The sequence below is a fragment of the Trichomycterus rosablanca genome, chromosome 26 (genome assembly GCF_030014385.1).
Source record: "Trichomycterus rosablanca isolate fTriRos1 chromosome 26, fTriRos1.hap1, whole genome shotgun sequence".
Classification (NCBI taxonomy): Eukaryota; Metazoa; Chordata; class Actinopteri; order Siluriformes; family Trichomycteridae; genus Trichomycterus; species Trichomycterus rosablanca.
The window spans coordinates 18,257,628-18,270,600 of NC_086013.1; the positions used below are offsets into that span (position 1 = coordinate 18,257,628).

At 40.7% G+C, this 12,973-nt stretch overlaps 3 protein-coding genes across 3 annotated transcripts in view; all 3 read right to left on the reverse strand.

The window, feature by feature from the left end:
* Positions 1 to 50: 50 nt before the first annotated feature.
* sat2b (spermidine/spermine N1-acetyltransferase family member 2b) lies at positions 51 to 4,605 on the reverse strand. Its single transcript, XM_062988943.1, is given in 7 exon segments — positions 51 to 447; positions 2,659 to 2,699; positions 2,840 to 2,941; positions 3,488 to 3,571; positions 3,819 to 3,870; positions 4,542 to 4,568; positions 4,570 to 4,605. Coding segments are annotated over 7 exon segments (522 nt in total). The 3' UTR covers positions 51 to 267.
* An 833-nt stretch (positions 4,606 to 5,438) lies between these two features.
* LOC134303390 (transmembrane protein 272-like) lies at positions 5,439 to 8,820 on the reverse strand. Its single transcript, XM_062988787.1, has 5 exons — positions 8,732 to 8,820; positions 6,865 to 6,948; positions 6,595 to 6,645; positions 6,283 to 6,486; positions 5,439 to 6,036 (listed from the first exon to the last, which is right to left on the reverse strand). Exons 2-5 carry the CDS (start codon positions 6,926 to 6,928, stop codon positions 5,825 to 5,827), a joined length of 531 nt encoding a protein of 176 aa, XP_062844857.1. The 5' UTR covers positions 6,929 to 6,948; positions 8,732 to 8,820; the 3' UTR covers positions 5,439 to 5,824.
* Positions 8,821 to 12,191: 3,371 nt separating this feature from the next.
* The window catches only part of taf6 (TAF6 RNA polymerase II, TATA box binding protein (TBP)-associated factor), a 17,480-nt gene continuing 16,698 nt past the window's right edge, over positions 12,192 to 12,973 (reverse strand). The window contains exon 15 of the mRNA XM_062988567.1: positions 12,192 to 12,942. Coding sequence (XP_062844637.1) covers positions 12,703 to 12,942 — 240 coding nt within the window. The 3' untranslated portion in view covers positions 12,192 to 12,702. The remainder of the gene's footprint in view (positions 12,943 to 12,973) is intronic.

Genomic DNA, 12,973 nt, shown 5'->3' on the forward strand with positions numbered 1-12,973 from the left:
ACCTTGTTTTTTTTATTTATTTATTATAATTTTTCTATTACTTCAAATAATTCAGAAGTAGAGATGATCAAAGCACATTTAGCACCAAATACAAAACTCTAATGATCTTTACTGGCTTTACAGTTTAGTTCTAAAATGTATTTTAGAATCAAGTGAGCCAGAGAATACAGAGATTCTACAATCTCTACCTGAATAATCACACTGATTGAAGGATTTCTCTATGGGATTATGGGTAATGTAGTATTTCAGTAATAAGAATGCTGGGGGTTAATGTGTGGGTGCCTCCTGTGCCAGTTTGTTCAGCGCCTCTCCAGAGAAACGCAGGAAGTGCCAACCCTCGTCACTGGTCAGGTCCTGAGCTCCTTTACTCATGTAGAAATCCAGAGAGGGTTTATTCCAATCCAACACCACGAACTGCAACTTCACACACTGCTGCTCTACACACACCTATAAATATATATACACACATCTATAACACAAATATACACACACACACACTGCTGATCTACACACACCTATAAATATATATACACACATCTATAACACAAATATACAAACACACACACACACACACACTGCTGATCTACACACACCTATAAATATATATACACACATCTATAACACAAATATACACGCACACACACTGCTGATCTACATACACCTATAAATATATATACACACATCTATAACACAAATATACACACACACACTGCTGATCTACACACACCTATAAATATATATACACACATCTATAACACAAATATACACACACACACACTGCTGATCTACACACACCTATAAATATATATACACACATCTATAACACAAATATACACACACACACTTCTGCTCTACACACACCTATGAATATATATACACACACCTATAACACATATATACACACACACACGCTGCTGATCTACACACCTATAAACATATATACACACATCTATAACACAAATATATACACACACACGCTGCTGATCTACACACACCTATAAATATATATACACACACCTATAACACAAATATACACACACACACACTTCTGCTCTACACACACCTATAAATATATATACACACACCTATAACACATATACACACACACGCTGCTGATATACACACCTCTATAAATATACACACACTCTATAGCACAAATATACACACACGCTGCTGATCTACACACACCCATAAATATATATACACACACACACTGCATAACCCAGGACTAGAGATGGGACGATCGATCGGCTACGAATCGGTATCGGCCGATTTTTAATCAAAATATGCTATCGGCGATCGGCGATATTTCCTAAAAGTAGCCGATCCGATGGTGTGATATATAAAGACCATGTTAAGTTAACAGCTCAGTGGATCGATCCAGACTTTGAGCTACGAAGCACCAACCATCACATCACCATTCATAAATCATCGTACAGAAACCATCGTGAAAGCTCTTCATGACCTAAAATAACATCATTAACGTTGTGCATCATACATACGATGTAATTTTGCTGATTGTAATATTTACTTTAAAAAGATAATTCAACCCGGTCACATCTGAGTCGATTCTATCAGCACGTTATATAAACTCCTGGTTCACTTTGGTAAATTGGAAGTGGTTCTTACTTGTGATGTAGATGAGAACAGAAAACGTTACAGAGCCAATGCGAGGCAAAAGTTTATTCATTACCAAATTCGTTAGTTCAGGATCATCTGCTGAACTTTTAGGATCAGAAAACTTTTAGCTCCTTAGACGGAACGAGTCTGACTCGGTTACAGATCTGTGGTAATAGCAGTTTAATGAAGCTTTTTAATGTAAGAGAGTCACACAGAATGTTCTGTAGTAGTTGGTGTTTATTTAAAACCACGACATTTAATTAATAACAGTAAACACGGAGAGATAACTGAGAAGAGAAACTTACGCTTCACATAAAACGAATCAACTCATGAATCAATGAATCACTTATAGCGATACTGTGAACAAAGCGTCTCTTCTTTTTTTTTTTTTTTTTTAATTTAGCACGTCCAATTTCGTCCCATCTATCATCCTCTCATTAGTGCGGATTCCTGCTCCTGATTGGGGCTGACGAGGCCGTTCCACGCCTCCTCCGAAACGTGCACAGCCAATCGACCGTCTTATCACCCACACTTGACGAGTGTAGCGTGGCAGAGTACTGTGCACGGAGGATCACACACTCCGCCACACCCCCTCCCATCTCCATACACCGACCAGCCAGCAGAGGGCGCGACCGCCCCGTTCCTGAGAGAGCATCCCCTACGGTCTCAAGTCCCGCCCCCCACCCGGACAACAGGCCAATCGTTGTCCATAGCCGCCCAGCCTCGACCGTGAAGGCAGAGCTGGATTCGAAACGACGCTCCTTCGAAATCCAGCCCTGGTTGCGGCGCGTGTCTTTTTACCGCTGCGCCACCTGAGCGGCTAACAAAGCGTCTCTTCTAAAGGCACAAACACACAAACACTGCTCCGGTTTATCTTCACTGTGAGGCTCTTTTTAAGTTTATTTATTTTATTTACTGCTAAACCCCCCCACCCGATCGGAATCGGCTATCGGCCGATGTCCCTGAAAGGAGATCGGAGATCGGAATCGGTTCCAAAAACCCAGATCGGTACATCTCTACCCAGGACCATAAACTCACCTTCCCTACTGATGCTAATAAAGCTTTTCCAATTCCTTTTCCTGTAGAGAGAGAGAGACAGAATGAGAGAGACAGAATAAGAGAGACAGAATGAGAGAGACAGAATGAGAGAGAGAGAATGAGAGAGAGAGAAGTTGGTGATCAGATATTTCTGGACAGTGTTTGTAAGCTGATCTCTCACCTCTGAACTCAGGCATGACGTACAGATCCTCCATATAGACGCAGCGACCCCTCCACGTACTGTACGTATAATAATACAGTGCATATCCTACTATGGTATGTCCTACACACACACACACATATATATCCATTTATATAAACAGTAGAGTGAAAAGTATGTGCCCCCTTTCCTGACTGGTTGTTGTAAACTTAACTGAATAATTTTAGGTCGTTTTACATTTGAGTAAAAGCTGCAGTTATCCAACACCTATATCACCCACATAAAATACCTCCCTGGTGTTTAGGTCACTCAGTACATCCATTACCAGGTTTTATTAGTAAGCCGGTGCAGCTCATTGAACAGAGCGTACCAAGAGCAACTCTCACCGGGACGATCCCTAAACTATTGGGAATAAAGTTCTACTGAAATTTGTTTTAATGTTGAACTCAGTAAATCTGTAATAATAAATATGACTTTTTACGCTGAGAGGTAAAAACATGCAGAGAACAGGATTAATAATCAGTGTTAATGAGTCTCAGTGCTGCACTAATGAATCAGAAGGTTGTAAACTGGTTGTGGGAAGGTTCCTGTAGAACTCTCTGTTCTGATTGGTCGGTTCCTCTCGGTTCTTTTATGGTTCTGAGTTTAAATCAGTTCTGATTTATGTACCTTCAGTAGATTTCAGCTCCTCCGGCACCTCCGCCACCAAACACCCGAAAAATGGGTTCGGACCAAATCCATCCCTCTCCAGCCCTGCACCAAAACGTATCAACACACACCATCGTTACCCAACACACACCCACCACCACACCCATGTCACACCCACCAACACCCACCACCCCACCCATGTCACACCCACCAACACCCACCACCACACCCATGTCACACCCACCAACACCCACCACCACACCCACTGTACAGTGAAGAATCATTTGTTTTCTATTGTTTCTTGTTCAGTCTGCACTATTAACAGGGAAGCATCATTCTATAGACATTTTACCTTTATGTGTGATTTCCACCTGATCCTCCATCTTCACACACACCGCCAACTCCTGCCATCACACACACACACACACACATTAACATCACCTCACACACACCGCCAACTCCTGCCATGTGTGTGTAGTTGTGTGTGTAGTTGTGTACCACACCATGATGAGTCTCTGGATGTGTGTGTGTGTTGTGTGTAGTTGTGTGTGTAGTTGTGTACCACACCATGATGAGTCTCTGGATGTGTGTGTTGTGTGTAGTTGTGTACCACACCATGATGAGTCTCTGGATGTGTGTGTGTGTGTTGTGTGTGTAGTTGTGTATTACACCATGATGAGTCTCTGGATGTGTGTGTGTGTTGTGTGTGTAGTTGTGTACCACACCATGATGAGTCTCTGGATGTGTGTGTGTGTTGTGTGTGTAGTTGTGTACCACACCATGATGAGTCTCTGGATGTGTGTGTGTGTTGTGTGTAGTTGTGTACCACACCATGAAGAGTCTCTGGATGTGTGTGTGTGTTGTGTGTAGTTGTGTGTGTAGTTGTGTACCACACCATGATGAGTCTCTGGATGTGTGTGTGTGTTGTGTGTAGTTGTGTACCACACCATGATGAGTCTCTGGATGTGTGTGTGTGTTGTGTGTAGTTGTGTGTGTAGTTGTGTACCACACCATGATGAGTCTCTGGATGTGTGTGTGTGTTGTGTGTAGTTGTGTGTGTAGTTGTGTACCACACCATGATGAGTCTCTGGATGTGTGTGCAGATCCTCCACACGTGCTGCTCTGATTCTGTGATCCATTCTGGAACCCTACACTAATAAAGATTATAAAGTTTATAGTATAAAATACTAGATTCTACATTTATGAATATAGAACACTAGGTTTGACAGTTTTATGGAAGTATAGATGATATGTTTGTATATTTAGTAAATGTAAAGGTTTGTACCCGATACCGTTCAGGCTTCTGGAACGCCAAGGAACAAAAAAACAGAAAATCATCATGCTGATCATTTCTGCGCAGCGTTTGCGCAGCTCAGCTCGGATTCACTCTTTACTCCCCAGCACCTGAAACTGCACAAATAGTTACAGCAGCACCACTGCGGCGTGGATTTCACACTGTAACAAGGGTTCCACTGTTCAGAGTGGGTTCCACACTTTAACAAGGGTTCCCAGGACCTGGGATTGATCCTTGCCTCAGGTACTGTCTGTGAGGAGTTTGGTATGTTTTCCCAGAGTTTCCCTCTAGGTACCCACCTTCCAAAAACATGCTTAGAAGGCACGGTCTGCTCAAATTTACCCAGAATGCATTAAATCTGCCTTTAATCCAGTATTTCTGAATGGACCAAAGGGCTGCAGGTCAGATCAGATCATACACATCTCTTACCATAACCATTTACAGTTTAACTGAGTTTAACTCCTTTACCCTGGTGCAGTACCTGGTGGGTTTTGTCCAGGTACTTTAATTTCCTCACACCTCCCCGAAACATGCAGAAGGTGGACTGAGGGAGTGAGTGGGTAGATGAGTAAATGAATGAGTGAGTGAGAGAGTTAGTGGGTGAGTGAGTTTCTTGTGGTGGATTTTTGTCTTTAACTTGATCTAAACAGGTAATAAAATAATAAATAAATAAACAGGTGATTTTATAAGATTGTTTATTGCAGACATGAAGACACACAGTATGTATCAAGTGATCACAATCACATCCGTCAGCTTTAGGTAACATCACACACCCCCCCCCCAAAGGCTTCACATCAGTGCCAATATTAACCAATAATTACAACCAAACACCAACAACAGCTCAATCATTTCAGCTCTGGTGTGTACGGTGTGAAGTGTGTGTACAGTGTGTGTATCAGACTTTTAGTTGTATCAGCTGGGGAAGCTACATGCCAGTGGTACAGTAATAGAACGCTACAGCTGATGTGTGTATACAGTGTGTACGTGGTGTACATGTTGTGTATATATTAAGTGTGTATGTTGTGTATAAGTTGTGTATAAGCTGTGTATAAGTAGTGTATATGTTAGACTTGGTTGGTGGGTGGGTCAGTGATTCCGGCTCGACCACACACACACATGCAGAACATGATGCAGCAGCCAGCCAGCATTAACACTCCAATAATGATGTAAACCAGCGTGACCATCCAGAATGCAAACAGGTAGAGGATTTTAGCACAGTACTGTGGGGACAGAGGATCATAAGTCGGCTGGTAGATTGAGTAGATCCAAACGTTACCTACAACACACACAAACCATCAACCACCAATGCTCACATAAACTGTTAAAACATTTTACGTACTGTAACGTGTACACACTCCTTCACAAAAACCCCAAATTACACCAATCACTAAAACAAGCCAGAAGATTTTTAAAGTTTTACATCAAACATTTATATTTTAACATTAAATTATCTTTTAATACAAGGAAACATTTAATTAAATTTTACTGTTGTGTGTGTGTGTGTGTAAGTGAGTGAGTGTACCAGCAATGAACCAGCAGAACAGGAAGAGGGTAACGATGGAGTTCCAGGTGGTACAGAGGGCACTGACGGCTCCGCCCTCGTTCTCCCCCTCCTGAGTGCAGGGCAGACATGAGAGCACAGCCAGCACCAACCCAAACACACCTGACACCACCAGGTAGATGGGGATGAGGGGCTGGGTGGGGCACTCCTGCAGGTGCAGCCCACCTGAGAGACACAGAGAGAGAAAAACGCATCATAAAATAAAGTTTTTATTATAATTATAACTGTAAATTTATAAATAAAACTACAATGAAATAAAATACAGCTACACACCGATGGTGACCTGAGCGATGGGCAGAGCAACGGCCACCAGTTTAGAGATTACTGAACACAAACAGAGAGAGAGAGAGGGTGTACACCCCATCACTACACAACATACTGCACTCTCATCCTGAATAACAGACCAGCGCCACCTGCTGCTCACAACTTCAGATGCGAGCGATAGGTGAGAGAGGAGACAGGTGTAGGTGAGAAAGAGAGAGACGGGTGTAGGTAAGAGATAGACAGGTGTAGGTGAGAGAGAGAGATGGGTGTATAACATACTCAGTGCAGGAAGGCTGAGTTTGGGAGTCTGGCGAAAGTTCTGCAGCAGCGTCCGATCCTCCATCTTTCATTTATTTCTTCATCCTGCAGAGAAACAGAGATTTAACCAGAGAGGAAGTAAAACACCACAGTGTGTGTGTGTGTGTGTGTGTGTGTGTGACTTTTACCCTGTATACATGTGAGCCGAACACTAAACCTCATGATCATGGATTTAATCAGAACCTCTGACTTGGACAGACAAACAACCAACTACTGTAATTAAACTTTCATGTAGAAGCTGCTTTGGTCCCTCAAAGTCATTTTGAGACAAAAATTAAATATCACAAAATCAGAAAGAATCTCTACATTAAACATTAGGTGTAGCTGAGCTGACCAAACCCAGTCCAGCACCATAGTTTCTCTTTTACCAGGTCAAAACCAGAAATCCAAAATTACAATTCTGACTTGGTGATGTTTGATTTTATATTTTTGCTTTAGGGTCGTGAATGTGCCTCTAGAGTTCGCAGGTACCTAAATAAACTCGAAACATAAATATTGAAACATCAGTGCAGATAAAATTAGACAAAATAATTATATAAATAATATAAATTATAAATTTATAAAAAATATAAAATAATATAAATAAGTTAATGATAATAAAAATACTGCAACCAGACCAAAGAGACAATTACTGCTTCACAGTGGTGATACAGGTGTTGGATAACTTTGTTCTTTCGATAACAAAGTTATTAAATCAATAAATAAAACAAAAAGCAAGTTAAATCTGACCTGGATGATGATTCACTTGTTTTTGTTGTGGCAGATAAAAAAAGTGTAATAATGTGAGTTTAGATGTGACCACATTTTACAGCAATTACAACACAGATAAAAATGTTCTACTAAACTTTAAATAAAACTCCAGCAGTGTGAGAACAGAACCAAATGATGCATATTTATCTCTGATCAGTAATAATTTATTATAATTTACATTAATTATTACACAGCATGTTTAAACAAAAACTTTATTTATTAGCAGTGAGCTAAAATCCTCCGTCCTGCTTTAACACTCCCAACAATTCCTGACTAAAAGTCTTATGCTGAATAAGATTTTTACTGTAGAACACAAACTTGTTTTTCACTATTTAATGAAATTTTTTAAAATGTGGTCTGAAATCAAAAAATGTATGTTACTGCAAACTCGCCTGTTTGTGAAGGATAAATAAAGTAGTTCAAGGAATTCTGGGAAATGTAGTCTGTAATAAAACAGCCACAAACTCTCCATGTTGATTTTACTAAATATTTATAATAAAATGTATCCTGATTCATTTTCCAAGCGGCTGCTGTAAATATAAAAGTTGTTGAGTAGAATGGTGCTTTTTATTCTGGAATAAACCACAGAAGTGTGTTATTGTTGGAAGCGGTTCCTTCTACAGGAAGTGACACGAGTTAACAGAACAGAGTTCTAATCTCCATCAGCAGCAGCTCAGTCAAATAAACTCATAATAACCACAGAGACTAAAATATAAAGTATAAAGTATGTGGTATATAAGTATGTGGACGAGTTTAAACAACAGCTTCCAAACTTCTGAGGTTTTGTGGTACAAACAGAACAAACAGTTTAAACCTGATTTAACAGGATTTGGGATGAATTGGGATTTCAACACCGAGCAGAAAGTAAATTCCTGCAGGTTTTGTGTGTGTGAACCTTAATGCACGCACACACACACGCACGCACACACACACATTTCGTACTGCTGTAGGACAAACACACACACACAGACGGTTGAAAGCTAAACGTGCAGAATTGTTTGAGCTGAATTGTAATTCTGACTGTATCGGAATGTCTTATTACTATTTCCGGTATGATTCAGGAGAAAAAGTAACTTACCGACACCTGTACCTCTTCACACACACTGTGTTTACCTCATCTGTGTGTAACCGTGTGTGTGTTTCAGTCAGAACAGTCACAAGCAGCAGGAGGAGGGACCAGAGCATGAGCCTCTCTCTCTCTCTCTCTCTCTCTCTCTCTCACACACACACACACACACACACACACACACACACACACACACACACACACTCTCTCTCTCTCTCTCTCTCTCTCTCAAACTCAAAAGAAGCTTTATTGGCATGACAAATAAGGACATTCGTATTGCCAAAGCAAGTTACAGGGAAATATAAACAATAAAAATAAGAAAGAACAAAAATATACAGAATAGTTACATGTGCAAAAAAATATTATAAAATAGAATAAAATATTAATAAAAACAGTGCAAAAATAATAACAATAAAAAGTATAATATTTACATTAATGAGGTAGAAAAACAATCAGTTTGTGCGTGTGTGTGTGTGTGTGCGTGTGTGTGTGTATGTGTGTATGAGACATGGTCACCCACTGTCCCTCACCTGGTGACAGGTGTGTGTATAGAGTGCTGCTAGTGTGCAGCTCTCTCTGTGCTCCCCCAGTAGGTGGGGCAGTTTGTCAGGGTCTGGGAGGGAGGTGAAGTTGGGGATGATGTTGTTAAATTTAGGGAAGAATTGGGAGCGGACGTGGTGGTACTTGGTACACCGGGTGAGGAAGTGCAGCTCCGTCTCTACTGTACTGAGAGTGCAGTGCTGACACGACCTCTCCTCCCGGGGCAGCCAGGACCGGGTGTGTCGCCCCGTCTCCACGGCCAGGTCGTGTGCGCTCAGTCTGTACCTCGTCAGGGTGTTTCTTAATTTAGGGTCAGATACTGCGCTCAGATAATCTGCTGCACTGTAGTGTCTGTTTAGGGCCAAATAACAAATAACAACAAATAATAAATAACTGCATTTTACTTTGAGTTTTGGTTTCAGTTTCCCAATAATTCAGATATTTAGTTCTGAGTTTTTGTGTAATTTGGTTTATTCTGATTGGGTTTGCAGATTTATTCTGTTCCTGAGTCTTTATTGTGTTAGTGTGTGTTAGTGGTGTGTCAGCGTGTGTTAGTAATGTGTTTGTGTGTGTTATTAGGGTGTCTGTGTGTGTTAGTGGTGTATCTGTGTGTGTTAGAGTGTCTGTGTGTGTTATTAGTGTATCGGTGTGTGTTAGTGGTGTATCGGTGTGTGTTAGTGGTGTATGGGTGTAGTGACTCAGGACCAGTTGGATGAGGGGACTGGTATGTTTGCTCAGCTCTTGGTGTTTCAGGGCTTTATAATGATAAGATTGGGGGTCGCTCTTATTTAGATGGTTCCAGAAGTTGATTGCTCTTCTCTGTATGTTTATAATTAGTGGAAATCGGCCTAATTCTGCCCTGCACGCATTGTTCGTGGTGTGTTAGTGGTGTGTTAGTGGTGTGTTGGTGTGTGTTCGTGGTGTGTCTGTGCACCTTTAGGATGCTTTTACAGAACTCTGTGTGCAGGGTCTCTAATGGATGTTTGTCCCAATTATGGAATTGATGGTGTGTAAGCGAACCCCAAACTTCACTGCCATATAGAGCAATCGGTTCAATTATTGATTCAAAAATTTTAAGCCAGATTCGAACTGGAATTTCCACTAATGTTTGACGTTTTATGTCGTCGACGCCCTGCGAGCTTTTTCTCTCAGTTCATTTACTGCCGGGTTAAAGTTTCCTGTGGAACTGATGTTTAGTCCGAGGTAAGTATAATCTTTAGTGTGCTCAATTTCATGATGTCCTAATTTATATGTGTGTTTGGTTCCCTGAGATCTGGCTCTTTTCTGAAAGGTCATAATTTTGGTCTTTTTGAGGTTGACGGTCAGGGCCCAGGTCTGACAGTATTGCTGCAGCAGGTCCAGTTTGTGCTGGAGACCCTGAGCGCTGGGAGATAGCAGGACCAGATCATCTGCATACAGCAGGAGTTTAATCTCGGAGTCGTGTAGAGTGAGACCGGGTGTGGCTGAGCGCTCTAACATGGAGGCCAATTCATTAATATAGATGTTAAATAGAGTTGGACCTAAACAGCAGCCCTGTCTCACTCCACGCTCCTGAGAGATGAGATGTTTCTCTTACTGCCGATTCTTATTCCACACTGGTTTTCTGTGTACATGGATTTAATAAGATCAGATGTTTTACCCCCTACACCATTCTCTAACATTTTATAAAACAATCCTTCATGCCAAATGGAATCAAAAGCTTTTTTTAAATCAATAAAACATGCAAATATTTTAGAGTTATTTTGAACTACATATTTTTGGATCAGGGTGTGTAGGGTGTAAATATGATCGGTAGTGCGGTAATTTGGTAGAAAACCAATCTGACTTTTACTCAGGACGTTGTGTTGGGTAAGGAAGTGTAATAATCGTGAGTTAATTATACTACAGAATAACTTCCCCAGGTTACTGCTCACACAGATGCCCCGGTAATTATTAGGGTGGAATTTATCTCCACTTTAGTAGATCGGTGTTATGAGACCTTGATTCCAGATTTCAGGGAAGGAACCGACACTCAGAACCAGGTTAAAGACTTTTAACATTGCCAGGTGAAATTTGGAGCTGCCCGTGTTTGATCATTTAATTCAGGATCCCGTCAGGTCCTGATGATTTCTTTGTCTTTAAGTTCCTGCTTAGTAATGAGAGAGTCTAGAGGATTCTGGTGGTTTTTAACAGCCCGTTCCAGTTCCTCTAACTTACTAATAATTAGATTTTGTTCAGGATTTGAATCTAATTCTACATTTTTAAAGAGTATTAAAGAGTATTCTCTCACACACACACTCTCTCTCTCTCACACACTCAATTCAATTCAAAGAGCTTTATTAGCATGACTGTTGAAGAGGTTGCAGTATTGCTAAAGCATTGGAAAGATGTTTATATAATTATACAAAACTAAATAACTTTAGGAAAATATTAAATTTTAGATAATAATAAAACAGAAGCATAAAAAGGAAATTAGAATAAAGGCAGATGTAGAAGAATAAAGATTAAACATTGTCTCTGTGTGGGTCCATCAGGGTTGTTCCTGTGTTTGGTTGTATCAGTCCGTGTCTCTCAGATTGTGGCAGGCAGATACATACTGAGCTGCTACTGTGCTGCTCTTCTTCTCCTCTCCCAACATGATGAAGAGTTTCTGGGTGTTGGTGAGGGAGCAGAATTCAGGGTGAAGTTTTTGGAATTTTTGGTAGTACACCTCCCGTATGTGAGTGTATTTTGGACACTCAGTTAGGAAGTGCAGCTGAGTGTCCAAAATACACTCACATACGAGAGTATACACTCTCTCTCTCACACACACACTTTCTCTCTCACACACTCTCTCTCTCTCTCTCACATACACACACACAATATTATAAAACGCTGAAGTGTGCGAGTGTTACTGTTACTAGAGAATGTAACCCTAACTCTAACCCTGAACCCAAACTGTTCAAACAATAAATGATTTGTTAAAAAGTCACTTTTATTACAGAATATAAAATGAAGATGAAACATGAAGCACATCACAGTGTCGTTATCGAGTTATTCAGTTACATTTGATATAAGCACCTCAGCCACCAGCATGAATGTTTATCACATCAGAAAACAACAAGAATTATTTCTATTAACTTTCTATTGCAACATCTGAGCTGCTTTTGTGTGAAATGAATCAGTGCTGTTACCCAGCATGTCATCACGTCTGATCCTCACATAACGTTATATTTTACAGAGTGTTTCTGATTATGAGGTGTTGGATGATTTTATCACTTAAAAACATGTAAATGTAAGAGTTAAAGTAACGGTAAACTTAACCCTAACTCTAACCTGAATCCGAGAAGTGTAACATTTCTAAAAAATTGTACAAACAAAAAAATTCATTAGTTTCTGATCACACAAGGTCCCAGGTTTATGTACCAATCCTATTCTGACAAGGTCGATTTAGTTACACTGAATCTTTACGTGTGTGTGTGGGTTCAGCTGGGTGTGTCGGAAGGTTCGATCTTGGTTTCGGTGCTGATGGGGGACAAGTTGCTTTTATCCAGTGATGAGGATTGAGGCAGCGACACTACGATGTATTTCTGTACAGGTCGTGACCCCATCACTGACCCAGTTACTCCCGGCTCCACTTTAACCAGCGGCTGCAGGGGGGCAGAGACACTCTGTACGGTGCTGGTGACCGAAGAACTGGACTGGGAGGAGCTTAGAGTGATCATCTGTACAACACACACACACTTATCAGTATTT

What these genes read in the sequence shown, in the direction of transcription:
- LOC134303390 (XM_062988787.1), bottom strand. Translation starts at nt 6,928, where the DNA reads ATGGAGGATCGGACGCTGCTGCAGAACTTTCGCCAGACTCCCAAACTC. An exon ending in CATCGCTCAGGTCACCATCG is followed by an intron (nt 6,487 to 6,594) that starts GTGTGTAGCTGT and finishes TGTGTCTCTCAG; the next exon opens with GTGGGCTGCACCTGCAGGAG. An exon ending in GTTCTGCTGGTTCATTGCTG is followed by an intron (nt 6,037 to 6,282) that starts GTACACTCACTC and finishes TGTGTGTTGTAG; the next exon opens with GTAACGTTTGGATCTACTCA.